The 19,686-nt window shown below is 35.8% G+C and overlaps 1 protein-coding gene across 5 annotated transcripts in view; it reads right to left on the reverse strand.

Annotated features, from left to right (window-relative positions):
* Window positions 1-1,140: 1,140 nt before the first annotated feature.
* The window catches only part of ITPRID2 (ITPR interacting domain containing 2), a 38,825-nt gene continuing 20,279 nt past the window's right edge, over window positions 1,141-19,686 (reverse strand). The window contains exons 10-18 of one of the 5 annotated variants that reach the window (XM_033230969.1): window positions 17,696-17,784; window positions 15,207-16,418; window positions 12,609-12,686; window positions 12,402-12,517; window positions 11,838-11,988; window positions 10,634-10,699; window positions 8,846-9,310; window positions 3,277-3,394; window positions 1,141-2,311 (exon numbers count right to left, since the gene is read on the reverse strand). In XM_033230969.1, coding sequence (XP_033086860.1) covers window positions 3,290-3,394; window positions 8,846-9,310; window positions 10,634-10,699; window positions 11,838-11,988; window positions 12,402-12,517; window positions 12,609-12,686; window positions 15,207-16,418; window positions 17,696-17,784 — 2,282 coding nt within the window. In that variant the 3' untranslated portion in view covers window positions 1,141-2,311; window positions 3,277-3,289. Of the gene's footprint in view, window positions 2,312-3,276; window positions 3,395-8,845; window positions 9,311-10,633; window positions 10,700-11,837; window positions 11,989-12,401; window positions 12,530-12,608; window positions 12,687-15,206; window positions 16,419-17,695; window positions 17,785-19,686 lie in introns of all 5 variants that reach the window. The other 4 variants (XM_033230968.1, XM_033230970.1, XM_033230973.1 and 1 more) reach the window with 4 other exon arrangements.

The raw sequence follows: 19,686 nt of genomic DNA on the forward strand, positions 1-19,686 counted from the left end.
CCACTGCACTCCAGCCTGGGTGGCCGAGCAAGACTCCGTCTCAAAAAAAAAAAAAAAAAAAAAAAAAGAAGTATACTTCAAATCTGAGAATTTTTCAAATGTACTTCAAATCTGAAATGTACTTCAAAATCTGCCTGTTTTTCTCATGGTATATATCATTCACAGCAACTCCAAACATCAAAATCACCATTTCAAGATTCTTTCTCTTCTATGCTTTGTGCAAGTTCTTAGCACAATATGCACAAACTATGAACTTGGCATTTAAAAAAAAATTGCCTTCATCATCATGTACATGGTAATTCAAACTCAATCTATGTATTCTTAATAACTTTTGCTAATGTTCTTGACTACTTTGAGACTTTACTCAAATCGCATCTCCTTCGTATACTCTCTCAAATTATTTTAGTTATTTGTTGACACTTCTAAATGTATCCATAAATTAAAAGATGCCTTGACTTTGTCTTTTTTTCAGACCCTTTCCTTTTTCATTTCCACATAACAGCTAGCACAGTGGCTTGAACATGATAGCTTTCAAAAGTTTAGTACACAATAAAATGGGGAGAAGTAACATACAACTGATAGTTGTTAAGACTCCTCTTATTTCATTCATATACTATGTAGGTAATTTGCTCATTGTCTCAGCCTATTATTGCAACTGTTATATTTCTAATTTTGATTATTAAAATCTGGGTATCTTGTATTGTCAAAAATTAACTAAAAGTGACTTCAAAACTAAATAGTTAAAATTGATTACTGTATTTCTATTAATATGGGGCATTTGGTTAATAGGTGTTATTACTGCTGTTATTGAACAAAGAGTTAAATAGTATTTTAATATCTATTCTTTGTAGTTTAATAGCATATTTTTAGAGAGAAGTTTTATTTGTCCTCGGATGGTAATTACTATGACCACAGAACTAGATAGCCAAAGAGGCCTCAATCACGCCCTCTCTCCAGGGTGGTCTAGTCTTAAACAGCATTTTTTAAAGCATTTTTTTTTAAAGCATCATAGACACTTCCCTAGGAAAAGAGAGTATCACCCTATTGGGTTATATGCTGCAATTCTTTTGGACCTCATTTGTTACCTATCAAATCTAATTCAAAATCTTCATGTTGCAGTTTAAGAAACCACTAAAAACATTTTAGGCAAAATAAATACTTTATTGTTTTAATATATATATTTTTAGAAATCAGCCTTTGTGTGATATTTCAAACATTTATAAGCCTTTTAGAGATTCTTTCAAAGAACAGTGTTAACAACTCAACCACTTTTGATTAAAATATCACACACAAAGAAACACAATAGGAATTGAAAAAAGTATAAATGCTAGAAGAATAATTCTAGTAACATTTGGTGGTTACTTTACACATTTATTTAACACATATAAAACCAAATAGGAAACCATTTTCCTTTTTTTCATAAAAACAAAGTGTTCACTGGTTAAAACTGAACTAAAATCATTTTATGTATGAGGAGCACAAATCTAAATTAATTCCATTTTGAAAAAACACCAGCTTATTCATTTCTATTCATTCAAGTCACAGGCCCCATTATTTGGATGATACTCTATTTAGTCTGAAAGACAGAAAAAGAAACATCTTCATCTAATAAAGAAGTCTGGACACTGCAGAAAGTAAAAGTACATAGTGTTTAACATAAGGCACATTTCCAAAAGAAAAAATACTACATAAGCAATGATAAAATTACATTTGTCTTGGGTAAAGCAACAAGGCTTACAGTATAAGAACATTAAGTAGTTGTAGGTAACCTCATATAATTCTATCCTACTGCTATTAGTAACCTCTCAAGAATTAAGAGCAACTATATTTTTTACAACAGAACAGTTTTTCTTCTTGGAAGTGACATTAATTAACAGCAGTGGAGGGAAAAATCATTGGTTGCTTCAAGCTCTCAAAAAATGAATCAGTTATTGCACAGTAAATACCTCATAGAGGTCAGTGTTTTAAGAAGCTAGTCTGAAGAAATATGTTATTTATAAGTTGGATAAGTCTGGAAGTTTTCAAGTTTTATAATTAATTCTAATAGGGAATCAAATGAAAAATATTGACATACAAATAAATATTAGGCTTTTCAACTGCTAGAGTTTTTGATAGTTTAGAAAAGAAATAGCAAAGTGCCTAAGAGTCTATGTACGTTTTTAAAAAATATACGGTTGAAGAAATACACATTGTACACTGTATACAGTAGCCCAGCTCAGCAGCAAGTATCTTCTAAAGCACAAGTAACACCTCCACCAGTGCATATCATTGATAATTCCAGTATTACACAGCTAATAGGATCCATGCCAACCTTAAAAAAGAAAAGAGAAGTCAGTTTTAAACCTCTTTCAAATTAAAAGCTTCGTTAAAGGGGGATGAGAATTTTATGCAAATATATATACATAGAAACATGATTATCCTGTAATCTCTATACATCTTCCTGAGAGTTAATTCTTTTATCCGTGGCTTTAAAAAGATAATTCCTATTAATTGCTTTGTGACATAATTTATTAAAATATTTTCCAATTTCCTACATCTGAAATTGTATATTTTTCAAATTACATTTGTTTCTCATGTTTTATTCAGTGAATATTTTTAGTTCTATTCTATTCAACTGTATAATTTCCTTTTGCATTCACCAAAAAGTATTATTAATATATATTATATAAAATGAAATTAGAGCTAAAGCAGGAGGATCGCTTGAGACTAGGAGTTTAAGACTAGCATGGGCAACATAGCAAGACCCCATCTCTACAAAAAAAATTTTTAATGTAATTAGAGCTATGAGATAAAGTGAAAGTAATTCGTTTTACTAAGACACATACAACAGATTTTTGAAATAAATTATGATTAGAAATGAATCTATGGGATACGTTTCTTTAAAAGATAATAATAATTAGGAAAGATACTTAGAAGTTGTGATTAATTCACAAAATCTTGTTCTTTAAAAATATACATCTGAAATACTATTATAATCAAAGTAAGATTCAGGTTTGAAGGTCCAATTCCAGGATTTATTACTATAATGAAATTTCAGTAAAATGACCCAATAGAAGTAATTCCTTCGAGATTCGTATTATGGGATTTGACTTACGCTTCAAATAGGCTTGTGTAAAATTTTCACACTGTAAAATGACATATTACATATATACATACATTCTAAAACTCAAAATTTAGAGGACCAACTGTGTACCAACCTGTGTACTAACAAAACAAAGAATAAAATGCCAATTACTATTTACATTTAGCTCAACAAAGAAGTTCAGAAAAATTTACCTATAATTTCCGTTTAATGATTATCTTGCTTAGAATTAGACGCTTTACTTGAAGACACTGCTGCCAGAAGTCCACTTACAATTTCCCGTCTGATTTCCCCAACAATAGACTCTTTAATCTACATTGGAAAAACAGTAAAACAAAAATTTACCAATATGAATGTAATCTATTTTTTCCTGCTTTGGGAAAAAAAAACAAATAGCATTCAATTTCTTAATTTCACCTTCATGTGAATCTCCCTGCAATACAGAGAGGGAGTGGGGAATCGAGTCCATCTATCATCCAACCCAAATCAGACTCTGACGACTGATCTAGAATCATTCAGCTAACTAGATTACAAATATCACAATTCATAAAGTGAGGACATTAGAAAATGTTATTTCATAAATTAAAAAACTTTTAGTAAATACTTTACCTCATGTCAAACAAATAATCTGGAAGGACTTCTTAAATGTTTTTAGTATTATCTAACTTTGTAAGGTAATCAGCAGAGACATAAGTGCTCTCATTGCTGAGAAAATCCTTTAGAGGCAAAATAATATACAAGTATATTGCCTGTTTATGCCAACTGACAGCAAGGTATCTAAAGACATTTTGTTCTAACCTAACACACACATTTTAAATGGGAAGAAGAAATTATCATTTAGTACAATTTATTTTAAAACACAAAAAAATCCTCAAAACAACCATAAACTCTAAAAAAATAACTTTTTCTTTAGTTTCATGGTATCATTGCCACCCGTCTAAGCTTTTGTTTCCCATATACATATAGGGTATGAGGATATACATTTCATTTTATTGTTGGAAAAGGCAAATAGACCTGAGGCAATGACAATTCCATCAGGACTTTCTTCTCCAGATGTCCAAACACTTACATATGCCTATCTCCACCTTTTCTCTCTAATGATACAGCATCACTTTTAAATAGCCCTTTGTGAAAGCTATAAATGTGTATTTCCTGAAATAAAGTGATAATGTGTTCCCAAATAAGCACTCGAGATACTCTCAACCAGCTTTTAAAAATTCTGCGTTTCCAGTTTCCTGTCAGCCAAATTGATTTATTTCCTAAAATGTTCCTAAGTACATCTCAAACACATCTTAACTGTTATCTTTCCAAAAATGGCCCTGTATTAGTCTATCATGCAAAACTGGTACACAATACATAGATTTATACATAGCTATTTAAAGAAACAAAACACTCCTTAGCTACCAACCATCTGTACTAGAATATATTTAAATACTGTAAGCTTTTCACTTTACCTTTTATCAATATTTCTAAACTTTAAACATCATCAAAAGATTTTGAAGCACATAGCACTTCAGATTTACTTTTCAAACAAGTATGTGTTGGATACAAATATTATAAAAACCAGAATCTCTTAGTCACAGTATATAAACAGAAATACAATATACTGAATTACAACCACTGCAAATCTGTATTCACAAAACAATGAATATAGTCTTTCCAGTCCTGCTATCAATGCAATATGGCCATTTTATTATATCTCATTATTCTTCATCACTCAAAAAAACAAACTAGCCAAACTATATTCTTGACAAACCAGAAATGTGTGTCAAACTTTTTTGGGAGTACAGGCATGACTGGAGTAAAGTATAAAAGAATCTCTACCATCAAGCATGATATAATCTCAATGGACGCAAAATGAACACTGTTTCATAAAATATCTTCCTTATTTATTTTTGAGATAGCGTCTTGCTGTGTCACCCAGACTGGAGTGTAGTGGTGCAATCTCAGCTTACTGCAACCTCTGCCTTCCAGGTTCAAGTAATTCTCCTGCCTTAGCCTCCCAAGTAGCTGGGATTACCACCACACCTGGCTAATTTTTGTATTTTTAGCAGAGATGGGGTTTCGTCATGTTGGCCAGGCTGGTCTTGAACTCATGACCTCAGGTGATCCGCTCGCCTTGGCCTCCCAAAGTGCTGGGATTACAGGCGTGAGCCACCGCACCTGTTCGGTTTCATAAAATACTAAAGGAAAAATAATTTAAGAATTCATTAATGACAGAATAACAGAAAAAATTCTGGTAAATGAGAGACTAGTGTGGGCTAGAATTCTCAGAGAATGGTAGCTTTTACATGGTATGCCACAACAAAGAAAGAACAATTTCAGATGACAGTGGAGATAGAAAACTCTGTAGCAAGATGGTCTCAAATGAGAGGGGATTAAAATGGAGTCTGACTGCCAAGACAGTTCCCTCTAGACAGCAGAAGGGAATCAGAATAGGAAGGGTGAGGTCAGATGGAAGGTGTACTGTGAGCTCCTTCAGCGAGCAGGTCAGGTCTCATTTATCAGTGTATCTCAGCATACAGTAAGAACTCAGTGAAGTGTCTGAATGAATGAATCAATGAGAGAGTGAGAAAGCTCAAGGGCAAGAGACAGTATCAGACACAGAAAGGAAGAGAAAGCAGAAAAACAAGCAAACTATAAATAAAATGGCCCTGAAAATGATACAATGTCTTTAATAATTTATTGAAGGAATAAGTGTATGGACAAATAATTTAGTTCTAAAGTCTCCCATGCTATGGAGAGGTTAGAAGGATTAGAATTGAGGAAACTCCCCTGGGATGGATGGTAAAATTACCTTTATGAGCACAATTTCCAAAAAAATGCAGGCTAAATACAGACTACCTGAGATTGAGAAAGGCATGCTTATTGACAATACAAAAAGACTGACTTCAAGTCTTAAGTATGGGGGAACGCATTCACTTATTATGCATCTATTGAGTGCCTACTAAGTGGCAGCTATTACAACAAGTGATCACTAAAAAAAATTTCCATAAGAATACATGAGTAAGCTGTGTATTTATCAAAATACATGGGTAAAACATGTCAGATATGTTCTAATAAAGATCCCAAAAGGCATGAACCAAGTCTATGAACTTCAATTAACAAAGAACTCTCTAAACACAAAGCAATCTATGTTTACTCTCTGACATTTAATTTTGCTGAATTGGCTTCTGTGGGCATGTATTCATTCATCCTATTAAGTAATCTTTTTATTTACACACATTTATACATTTTTAAAGTAACTGCAAACAGTTTCAGGCCACTGATCACATACATCACAGATGACCTGGGCAAAGTTTAAGACAGTGTGTACTTTTTTCCTACTACAACGCACATGCAGAAAAGAGGTATCTTTAACATGACAAAAGTTTAGCTATGTAATGAGTGTGTTAAATATTTGTCTGCAAAGACTTTCAATGCTGTCCTTCAAAAAAAGAATTCTACTGTATTAACACATTATAAATGATGAAAACGCTCTTTTCAAAAACTCACTTAATGGTACAATGAAAGAAACAAAGGCCTGACAGATACCATTGTTCTCATGCATCCATGAATGCAGTAAGAAAACTTTCCTGAAAGTGCCTGCCAAACATGCTTAATCCTCACCTGCAAAACTGTTCAACCCAAGATTAAATCTTGCCTTTCTGAATGGTGGCTTTGTTAATGGGATTAGGGGCTCAGATCTGCTAGGAAGACAGAATCTAATTTAATTTTCTTGGTAGCTGCACACCAAGATTCAAAAAAAATTGGAATTTAGTAGAATATGTTTTTAGGTAAAAAGTTTACCAATTTGAATGACTGGAATAAAATCCAACCTAAATTTTAAATACTTTATAAACAAACAGAAAACTATTGTAACTAAGAGAATATTAACATAAATTATTTTTTAAATTATAACTGGCATTAAACTAATTTATCTATTAAATGTGCTTTTAAAGTACTTCAAAATAATTTGTTTTCTTAAGTACAACAATACTCCTCTTATGCCTTGTTTGATCGATACATATTTTGCTGGGTAGGCCCTTTGTAGAGAGTAAAAGAATAAACGTTAAACCCAACTTCCTCAAGACAATGCCAAATTCAGAACTAAGTAGTTTCTAATTAATGGTTTAAATAAATTCTGAAAAATTCTTTGAACATTTGCCTTGCATGTCAGTTTAAGTGTCTGCAAATTATAAAATCTTCCATATTTAATGAGAGGTTCTTTTAAATGATTCTCTAGGACCAAGGCAGCCTAATGGGAATAACTAAATTTTCCCTATGCTATGTCTCATAAGCCAAAGAATCAATGTTCTAGTCTGAAATGAATACTTTATTCTTAGGAAATCAACTCCAGGACGTATCACACCATTAAAATTCTAAAAATGAGGATTCAAGTGTGCACTGAATGGAGTATTTGTGCTAAAAGAGCAATATGAAGTTTTCAAAGAAAACTTTCATACCAAAGCAAGCTGAGGGGAACAAAGACATCACATTTCTAGAAAAAAAAAAGTTACCTTAAAACCCGCTTCCTCAGTTAGCAAATGTAGTGTGGAGAAGAATAATTACATAATTTCACTCAAAAACGGATCTTTGATATAAAACATGTAAACAGGAATGGATTATCAATCATAGACACACCTGACTGAGTAGGGTGAATGCTGAGTTTGCTAAACATTAGGCAGCCACAACCAACTTACAAAAATAATTACATTTGTAGGAAAAATAAATGTATAGAATTAAGACCTTTTAAACATTTAGTTGGTAGAGTCATATCATGAAAATAAATTACAGACATGAAGTCTTCTACTATAATGCTTGTTTTGAAATGTGATTTGTTTCAACATAAATGAAATACTAGAAAGCTGCATATATGGCAAATTTCACATTTGCTTATGTACAATTTAATCCACAGGATACTACAGGTAAACAGAGATAATTGCATTGAGCTGTTTAAATGATATATTCTATTCCTTCCTATTACCTGATCTCAGTGCAAAAAACATTTATTTTACTAATTTTCTCAACCTTTGAACTTTCACTACTAATCATATGTAATTTTCTTTTGCAGTTCTTTTGGTCATCCATAACTATGGTAATTCTTCAAGTTCTTAAGCTGCTATCACTTAGGGCAAACCCTCTTCTCTTAATTTATTTTGATTTTTGAACAAATAACACCAAACCAAATCAATCTATTTACACTTATTAAAATCACAAAATCATTTTCTCCTATCAATTGAAATTATAAAATGCAGTTTCTTTTTTTTTTTTTTTAAACATGGAGTCTCGCTCTGTTGCCCAGGCTGGAGTGCAATGGCGTGATCTTGGCTCACTGCAACCTCCACCTCCCGGGTTCAAGAGATTCTCCTGCCCTAGCCTCCCAAGTAGCTGGGACTACAGGCACATGCCACCATGCCCGGCTACAAAATGCAGCTTTTAATCTTCGAAGAGATCTAAACTGTAATTCCTCATTTTGTAGATGTGGAAACAAGAGGTCCAAAGAGTATGTTGTATGTTTGAGTCCTTCACACATCTTTTTCACCAAAGTGAACACCGAGAACTGTCATTATTTCACATTAGAGTATGAAATTTGCAGAAATGCCATTACAAATATATCTTAATTGATACAAACTTGATCAATAGGAAAGCTAATTTAAAAGCTCTGTGAAAATTATTGAATACAGTGAATCAAAAGAACATTCTGTAAATAATTAATATTCAAACAAAATCTCCTCTAACACATACCTCCAAATAAATGAATTAAACACAGATTTTACCCACCTCCCGTATGACTTGCTGCAACTCATCTTGCTCCACATTTTTATGCATTTCCTCAGCAGCTGGCATTAATGGGAGTTTTCCATGCCTTTCTTCCACTTCAGATTTAGGTCCTACAAGTTCTGGGGCTTCTTCAGCTGCATCAACTTCCTCAGAACTTTCCAAATCTGGAGGTGTCTGCACAGAGCCTGTTCTAGAAGGAGCTGTTGGCGTTAGAGCCACCGATGCTCGGAATACTTTCTTCCTTGCCACTAACGGGGTTTTGGGTTTGCCCACTGAGGCAGCAGAAGGTACTCCAGTTCTTCTATTAGCATGAGAGGGACCAGAACATACAGAAGATGATTCTGATGTTGCTTGGGAAAAAACAGATTCTGAGCTTTCTCCAGGAGGAATTTCAAATCCCATTTCTCCAAGTCCCAGGCCCAATTCAGACTTCAGGTATGACTGCTCCTGCATCAGTTCAGTGACCTGGAGATCATAAAAAAATGTTATTCTTCTCTCAGAATAATAAGAATTAAGAATTAAGAATTCTTAATTCTATTGGAATTAAGATTGGTAGCTTAAAAGGTTAAAGTCCTGGTTGTTGTTATTGCCTAAAATCATGTAATTTGTAAAGACATAAATCTATTCCATTAATTTAGTAACTACTCAATTTTATTTGCAAAAGTGGTAAGTAAAATGTAAATTCCTATTGAGATGAAGCAACAAAACAGGTAAACAGAATACATAGTGGGATGAAATTTTACTTGTTACCACCAAGGTGTCCAAATCACTTGTAAGGAAGAGTAACTAGTGAAAAATAGTTACTCATAGTGCTTTTGCCCTCAAATGAACCAATCTGTCTAACACAATAAAGTCAGATTTCTGTTAAAAACGTGGTCATGTTACAGCTCTAACTACCTAAAGAACCCAGGATGATACTGTGAAAGCACATTTCTCCTGAAGTGTAAATTAAAAATCAATTTTTTTTTTTTTTGAGATGAAGTCTCACTGTCACCCAGGCTGGAGTGCAATGGCTTGATCTCAGCTCACTGCAACCTCCACCTCCTGGGTTCAAGCAAGTCTCCTGCCTCAGCCTCCCAAGTAGCTGGGATTACAGATGCCTGCCACCATGCCCAGCTAATTTTTGTATTTTTAGTAGAGATGGGGTTTCATCATGTTGGTCAGGCTGGTCTTAAACTCCTGAACTCAGCTGATCCACCTGCCTCAGCCTCCCAAAGTGCTGGGATTACAGGCATGAGCCACCATACCTGGCCTATTATTTTTTAACGACAGGGTCTTGTTGTGTCACTCAGGCTGGAGTGCACTGGCACAATCATAGCTCACTGTAGCCTTGAGCTCCTGGCCTCAAGCGACCCTCCCACCTCAGCCTCCTGGGTACCTGGGACTACAGGCACATATCAACATGCCTGGCTAATTTTTAAATTTTCTGTAGAGAAAGGGTCTTATTTTGTTGACTACGCTGGTCTCAAACTCCTGGCTTGAAGCAATCTTCCCAACTCAGCCACTTAAATAAAGTGCTGGGATTACAGGCATGAGCCACTGTACATGCTTTTTACGGTGCATTACCTCCTTTAGTCAGAAAGATAAATCACTATTGTAATTAAGGTGGCTGTCTAGTGGCTTCAGACAGCAATGGACTTTCAAAGGTGAAAGTCACTTCTAATCAATATAATTTATCAAATTATGTATTTAAAACAAACATATATTTCATCTAAACTAGGGAAACTATGTGTCTGTGAAATGTTGTATCATTCCCTTCCCCAGTGATTTAAGAGAAAAGAAGCTTACTGGTTCCATTACATTCAATGGAGAAGGGCATGACAAGTTATCAGCGCTTCTACTGCCACACATTCCCTGAAAAGGTAAGAACAATAGATATATGTGTATGTGTGTATATATATATACATGCATATATAATTATAATGTACATATATATTTTTTCAAATTGCAAGACTTTCATAATAAAATTAATTGGCTAATTAAATGCCTGGAAGCATCCCTTTATGTCACAAAGGTTACCCTCAAGTGTCACAGATCCCATAAAATGCATTACTATGAGTTAAAACTTATACAATATGCAAAGCGGATGTTCTAGTTCTCCCCCGTCACCAACACACACTTCTCAGAATGATAAAATCAAATCATGTTGAAAAGTACATTCATTAGCAATATAGAACATTCTTAGTCTATACTATACATATATGTGTGCTTATACACAAATGTTTATTCTACTTCATTTGTAGTATATATACACATAAGTGTATGTGCGTATATTCAGGCCATTTCTTTTTAACAAAATCAAATACATTGTTAAGATAAAGAATAATAATTCACTACTTCAGCATTTCAAAGCAACATATTCTACAACTTCAAAGGTATTTGCAAAAATAAGAATACAACTGTTGAAGTTCAAATGTCATGGAAAGAAACATTAGAAGTATGAAAAGTGGTACAAAAGATACTTCTTTTTATTCTCTTGGATATATATCTATATATTTAGAAAAAAATATATATATATAAAATAAAATATACAGGTACCATTTGATTCCTTTAAAAACAAATGGAAAAGAATCCAAAATAAAGAAAAAGTTTAAAGGGAACGCTTTTTATTTAAAGGTGAGAAAAAAAAAACTGAGCAAAATACATATCTGTGTTCTCCGCAGTTACATGCAACAATTAAAATTTACATTAGTCATATGTTAATTCACTATCATTTTTCCTTTAAAAACACTCAACTTTTGTATTAACCCTTATTCTTTCCTATTATTAAAATTTATCATTAAAATTTTTCAACATATTTCTAAATATACTATTTATGACAATTATTACAAACTGTACATTCAACTGGTTTGTGGGAAAGCTCCTTAAACAGTATGCATGCTTTTAATACCATTAAAATAAACGACTTGAAATGAAGGCACAAGTCCTAAATTATTAGAACATTATAAATAAACCTTTGGTGAAAATTCTGACCACCCTCCAGGTAGCGTACCATGAGTGCAGAGGAGCGGAAGGGTGAAGGCATGCGCACAGCACGAAGCTGCTCCTCCAGGCCCAGGAGGCGCTCCTCCAGCTGCAGTTCCAGGTCCTGAAGTTCCATTCGGACTGAATTTCTCAAACTCTGGAGCTGATCAACTTCAAACCTATTGGTATGGTGAAGGGGACAAAGTTTGAAAAATGCAGTTTGGAGATTCCTAATCACAAATCTTTCAACAACTACTATATGCTAACAGAAGGTACAGAAATCTCAGGTTCTATAAATTAGTACAATATCAACTACAATAGGTATATCCACAAGGATATTGGTCTTTCTTCCCCCATCCTCTCACAAATATCTCAAACACTGGAAAACTGGTTACAACCACCCTTAGGATACTGAAGGCACACAAGTTTACTTAGTAAAACACTATCTATGACTAATTTTATCTACACTGGTTCACAAAACGGATACAAGGTACACAGCAGTAGAATCAAAACCTAATTTTTAAAAATATAAGTTGAAAAGACTTTGAATGAAAAGCTTTTTGAGGAGTGCTAAGACAAAATGAACTTTTACCTTTCCTCCTCAGTCATATGATGATAAACCATGGTTTGCTGACGCAGCATTGCCAATTCTAAATCCATCATTTGTGTTCTAAACAAATTCAGGCTCCGCCTCATTACCTGGAGCTCCTGAAAAGTATTCTAGAATGCAATAAAACAAAATTACACTTCTAAATTCTACAAATTATTTTGAAACACAAAGATGTAAGTAAGAACTTACTTCATAAAGAGGTAGAACAGATGATTTCTGAGTACTATATGGAGCAGCAGCAAGATCAGGTCCTCTCATCATAGGGTACTTCAAAAAAGTAAAAGTAGGATTAAAATCAATGTTAAAGTGAATACTTCCAAATCACTGAAAGGGTTAAAAGGCAGAATGTGGGGCCTACATATTTTTCTCATTAAGACAAAAGGATCTAAAAAGACTTCATATTGTAAGCAGGAAAAAAGAAATCAGTTCCCAATGACACCTATTACTGCTAGCTGTTCTGGGTATAAGTCAATCTATGTGGGAGGAGGAGGCGAAGGAACATACATAGTTCACAGCAAAAGTGAAAAAAAAAAACCAAAATCAAAATGCAAAAATGTGTAGAAGTCATTGCAAATATCATCATGAGAGCAGAGTGATTATTATACTCCCTGGAGAGAGTAGCAAGCAATCGTCATCGTCTTTCTTAGACATCTCAGCATTTCCTACATGCCACTATTTTAGGCAGTGAGATAAAAACATAAAAGGTATTCCCAGCCTTCAGGTGTTCTCAGAGTGTAAAGAAAAATAAAGGAAATGTTGTACAAATGGTAATACTGTGGAAGGAGTGCTATGATGGACACACAAAAATTCATATTACATGAACTTTCCCAAAAGTGGTGACACTAATTGAACTGAGCCTTAACAGTAAGTAGGGCTTGATTATGCAAAGAAAGGCAAAGGCTGGGTGATCTAGGTTAAAAAAAAAAGTGGCTTGCAGTCCTAGCACTTTGGGAGGCCAGGGCAGGAAGATTACTTAAGCCCAGGAGTTCAAGGCTGCAGGGAGCCGTGATCACACCACTGTCTCCAGAACTCCATGTGGGTGACAAACAGAAACTTCATCTTTTCATTAAAAAAACAAAACAAAACAAAACAAAACAAACAGCATGTGCAGATACCTAAGAACACACAACTGTTTAGAGCCTTGTGCATAGTCCTTCAGGATGGCTGAAACACACAGCTAAGGAATGAGGCTGGAGAGATAGTCAAGTTCCACATCATAGAAAGCATCTGTCCACTAGTGTGGGGTGGGGTTGGCGTGGGGAGATTTATTAGCTGAGTTATTGCCGGGACATCCAGGAGAGAGAGACCACAGCTGGAGCAGAAGAACAAGATGGCCTAGAAAGAAAGATGCACCACGGTACTGGTGGACAGGGCCCTGGAAATCCCCAGCTTGACATAATTACAGCTGTGAAGTTAAACATCTCCGTCACAGACAGAACTATATTTTGTAAGGAAAAACAAGAAACACCCACATTCTGAAATTGTCCCCATTCAGAAAACAGTTAGGGGACAATTGTCATGAGGATAAAACTTAGTTAGGAGAAGGTATATCTTATTATGACTTGAGAAGTTACACCTTTGATTTTTACTTTCCAGGTGGCTCCCTGTCTACTATGTCACGATAAGAGGTTTATTAGATTCATTCTAGGCCTCCTGACTCCTTGTTGAATGCTCTCATGACTATATTACATTGTCATTTCCTTCAATTCTTCAATTGTCTAAATATGATTTGTTCAGAGAATGTTCAAGAAAACGTAAAAGGCAAAACTGAAGACAACTTACTTATTTTCAAAGCTTTTTTGGGAAAATTATTTCCAGTCCACTAACAAATCTGAGAATGACTTTAAAAGTGACAAGACGGCCGGGCGCGGTGGCTCATGCCTGTAATCCCAGCACTTTGGGAGGCCGAGATGGGCGGATCACGAGGTCAGAAGATCGAGACCACCCTGGCTAACACGGTGAAACCCCGTCTCTACTAAAAATACAAAAATTAGCCGGGCGTGGTGGTGGGCGCCTGTAGTCCCAGCTACACGGGAGGCTGAGGCAGGGGCATGGCGTGAACCCGGGAGGCGGAGCTTGCAGTGAGTGGAGATCGCGCCACTGCACTCCAGCCTGGGCGACAGAGCGACACTCTGTCTCAAAAAAAAAAAAAAAAAAAAAAAGTGACAAGACATACAGAGCATTTTAAATCAAATCCACACTTTACCTGATTTGTTATTTTCTGGTCTGGAGTAGTTCCAGTCTCTGAGTCCAGTGGAAGTAGACTAACTCTGTGCACAGCATCGAGGGTCAGGAGGTGAAGGGGAAAACTTAGTCAGAGAGCTACGAGCAGAACCAGGAGAACGTGGTGCCACAGAAGCCAACAGGGAGAAAAACTTGGAAAAGGAAAAGGTAGTCAACATGTTCAAACAGCAGAGAAAAGGAGAGAAAGAACTTTGAGAGGGAAGATTTTTTAATAATAGAAATGGCTTGACAAAGATTCTAGCCTAAAACAAAGACAATGGATGGTAGACTAAAAATGGGAGGATAATTAATGAGCAAAATCTCTCCTCTCGGAAAGGAGACAGACTTAAGAGCAGAGAAATCAACTTTGATCAGGATTAGTTACAGCTTCTCCCTTGAAATAGGAGGGAAGATAGAAAAGGAAGACAGATGCAGATAAGTTTAGACATGTCAGAAAATAAAGCAGAGGTAGTTCATACTTGATGTGTCTTAGCTTCTCTGTGAATTAAAAAGTGCTCAGAGCAGTAAAAGAAAAAAGCTAATAAAGATAACTTTTTCTCATACCTGTGAAAGATTCTGCAGTGAGTTTCTAATATCGTGTAATACTCTTCGCAACTGCATTTCTATGGCTGAAGGAGGATTCACAGAGCATGCTCGGTAAGAGTAGGTGGCATGTCTATGTGAGTAAGGACACCCGAAAGGGGAAGCGAAGGCGCTACAGGTAGCCCCTGATATGTTGGGAACACTGTGAGTGCTCAGAGTTCTTGTGTGCTCACACAGGGGCCTTTCTTGCCACTCAGAGTGGACGGAGTGAAGGGAGCAGGTAGACTGAGACACTGGTGGTGGAGCAAGCCGGGAACAGGTAGGAGTCCTTCCACGGTGGCACTCCTCCACCCGCGGCGCCTCACTCTGGGGGGCTTCTTCTTTCTTCACAGATGATGGAGAAATGAAAATGGTCGATTTCACTAAAGACTGACCATCATGTTCCATCACCCCCTTTTCCAATTCCTGCTCCTCTTCGGGTGTGTACTTATAGGTGAAGGAAGGTGGGCTGCATCTGGTCTCCTTTCCTGGAGACAGTCGAACATTGACAGAGGACACAACCCTTACTGGGCTCAATAAGGTGGTTGGTAAAGACTGAGACCTTCTTAGAGGATAGCCAGCTTTTGCAAATAAGTACCTTTGTTTTAACAAATCTTTTGATTTCAGCAGGCTACGCCCTATCCTTTGATGAGACAGAGTGCAAACCTTCATTTGAGCTCTTTGCAAAGCTGTATTAACTCTGTCCACGGAAGAGGGAGGCCCAGTTGTATTTTCAGAGCTCATATCACTGCATTTAGTTTCAATAGAAGCCAAGGATTTCAGAATATGGTGTGTGGTATACTGAGTAAATTCACATTCACTGCTTTTATCCACATCACTTTCAGCACTTGCTTCCCTCAGTAGCTCTACTGTCTCTGCTGGAAACAAATCCTCTTCCACTTCAGTAACTTCAGTAACATGATCCCCTGAACTACAGGTGGACTGTTTAGTTCCTGGATTCTCAATGGTCTTGCACTGAGGGAAATCCTGGCTACCTGATTTTCTTTTGTCTGCAACTGCTGCTGCCTTCTCTAGTCCCTTCTGAAGAGGGATGAGAGACTCCTCTTCTGATTCATTAAAATAAGGCTGGTCTTGTGCTGTTGGTGTGGCAAGGTCTTCACCAAGTGATGTAACTGTTGTCTCACTGTCACAACTATCAGCACTACTCCCCATAGCCTGCAAGGACTCCTGAACCTGTGAAAAGAAAACAGATGGAAAGATGAAGAATATATGTAAGAAGAGTCATTAACAAAATACCAAACCAACATGGTGCTTCTATAATTTCACTGTCTCCACTGCAGTTATGGCCCTGCTGTTGCTCAAAATTGTTTTATTGCCCCTGAGCAGCAACTACATCCCTCCTTCCTCTCACTTTCTCACAAAGACTATTTCAGAACTTCACTGTTTTCCTAAAATTCCCTTTCCAACAACCTCCCCCTTTCCTTTCAATACGACACACTGACTCATAGAGAAAATGGACAAACATTTCCTAATGTTCTTCCCCAATATCTATAAACTTCCTTGTATCTTTCCCCATCATTCCTTCCTTCTCTCCTTTCTGAAAGGAAACTCAAAGCGAACCGCTCCAATCTGGGTTCCTGATCAATATCCTCTCCAAGAGCAGGGTCTCTCTCCAGTTTCATCTCGGATTTTTCTGAACCAATTCTTCTCATACAGTTCTTTCCCTTAGCTGAACACCTTCCCCAAGTCATTCCATGTTATTATAAAAAGACAAAAAGACCCCTCACTCTTAAGCTATCATTCATACTTGAAAAACAGTCAACGTTTCTATCTTTTCTTCCATACCTTCTGAAAGTTTCTCCTTCATCTCCCAGTATTTCTGTTCACTTATTCTTTCCCAGTGACCTTAGATATACCTCCTGTCTGTTTCCCCCTTAAATGCTATGTTCCTAAAAGCTCTTTGGGAGTTTTCTCATCCCAATTTTCTTTAGAATTTGCTTAAAAATGTTTCAAATGCTTCTTGTGTGCATTCTGTGTACTCTACACATAGACCATACGTTTTTTGAGGATAAAGATGCGCCTGTTCTCTGGGTTATCTCACACAGCCTAGTGTAAAAATCAGTATAACGCTCAGCAAGCTATAGGTCCACAATTAATGTCAGTTATTAAACAGGCAAAACAATTACTGTAAAATACTGAAATACAATGATGGTTAAAAAAATAAGAAAAACAACAGACAAAACAAATTAATGATCACAATAATCTCTGTTTACTGGTGGTCCAAAAATTAAGGGTAAGATAGATATTTTAAAAAAATATTCAGAGAGAAGAATTAATGAAATCTAAAATTTCTAGTCAAATGCTTAGATAACATCTACATGCCAGGAGCTTTGTTCTGTCACTTGAAAAATAAAGATTACACAGACTCAATATTAAAATATATAGTAATAGAAAAATTGCCTTAAAATGAGGAAGTTAATCATAGTGCCTATTAAAACAGAAAATTTTACCTGAAGATGATTAAGGGATAGGCAGTCTGTAGAATCTTCAGCAAAACCACTGCTATCAGAATGCTGACTTGCAGTACGTAATAGATGATCTATGAATTTAAAAAGTGGCTATAAAAAACTACCAAATAAGACTTTACAGAGAGCAATATTACTACAGATATATGATTCCCAGCAGATATAAGACACACAATATTTGAATGCTTCTTAGAAAAGTATGCATTACTTATGCAAAATTATGGCTTCAAAGTACAGGAGGTAACTGAAATTCAAACAAAAACTGTATCAGATCTTCTATCATAATCTCTCAGTATTCACTCATTATTTAAGCTCTGATTATAATCTATTTTGGTAAATCCAATCAATGTCTTACCCTTGGAGGAAAACTGGATGAAGTAAAAGATGGCTCTAATAAAAACAGAAGTCCCAAAGTAAACTATTTCCATTATGTAAATATGTAAAGATATTTGGGAGGTAAATTTAGAAGTTCAAATAGAGAGTATAGTGTTATTATCTTCCCCATTTAAAAAATACAATTAGGGCTGGGCATGGTGGCTCACGCCTGTAAGCCCAGCACTTTGGGAGGCCGAAAGTGCTCCCAAATGGATCACGCTCAGGAGATCGAGACCATCCTGGCTAACACAGTGATACCCCATCTCTACTAAAAACACAAAAAATTAGCCAGGCGTGGTGGTGGGCGCCTGTAGTCTCAGCTACTCGGGAGGCTGAGGCAGGAGAAGGGTGTGAACCTGGGAGGCGGAGCTTGCAGTGAGCCAAGATTGCGCCACTGCACTCCAGCCTGTACGACAGAGCAAGACTCTGTCTCACGAAAAAAAAAAAAAAAAACCACAATAAAGGGTAGTACATTAAATAATCTGAAATGCAAGCATACTTAAATGTCTCTGGTGTTTTGTGATGTTTTAAATGATGCAAATGTATAAAGTATGAAACAATTATTTCATAACAATTACATAAAACTCAACCAAATAGGTTCAACTACAACACAATATTGTTAATCTTATAAAATGTTTCTGCTTATTTTTCTGCCTCGAAATTCTAATTCCTGGTTGGTGTGACCTATAAATAATGTTTTACACAAGTAAAAAGGCCAACTAAGCATAGTAAGTATGTTCATATTCCATCCACACTACAACTACCACAATGAGAGAGACTGTACAGTTCTTACATTCATCAAGGCAGAAGCTTCAAGAGACAGCAAAGTTCTGTAGAACTTCAAAAGCAAAAGGCTGAAGTGTGCTTGCCAAAACCATATTAATTTAAGATATGAACCACATAGAAAAAGAGCCAGATAATATAATTAAATAAAATTTAAAATCTATTAAAGTCAACTTGGTTTGAAAAACACCCCACTGTAGACTCAGTTTCCATGGAATAATACTAGCTCATTAAAAATTTAGACTAATTCTGTAATATCATTTTGATAGTAACAAGACTGCAAAATGAAATATAAGGAATTATTCCATATCCTTATAAGCCTTGGTAACTGGAATACTTGTGAAACTAAACTGCAATAAGCTGTTACCGTCAGTACTGATAAGGGATTATATTACTTGGTAAAATGATTAACATCTTATGCTATAGCAGTTATCACTATAATCATGTATTTTCATGTCTTTAGATTGTGAGCCTTCTGAAGGCAGAAACTATTCTTCTTTGTATCCCAGTACCTAGAATAAGCTGACAATAAATGTTTGCTGAGTCAATCAATGATACCTATTTTCTTAAAGCAACAAAAGAATAATGCAGTCATTTAAATGATTTAGAAGTGAAACTGTCTATCTGGCTGGGCAGGGGCAGGTGCCTGAGAACACAGGGAAATATTCAGAGACAAAGCAGCCAGAGTGAACAGCTCTGACTGGTTCTCTCTGCTAAGGTCTGTTTTATCTGCAGGACAGTAGAGTCTGTGCCAAGTCCACCTCACAGTTGTTAAGCCCTGTCTAAGTACATACAGTTTAAGGTCATAAAGTATGTAG

Source organism: Trachypithecus francoisi, unplaced genomic scaffold, assembly GCF_009764315.1.
Source record: "Trachypithecus francoisi isolate TF-2019V2 unplaced genomic scaffold, Tfra_2.0 Lachesis_group13, whole genome shotgun sequence".
NCBI classification, from domain to species: domain Eukaryota; kingdom Metazoa; phylum Chordata; class Mammalia; order Primates; family Cercopithecidae; genus Trachypithecus; species Trachypithecus francoisi.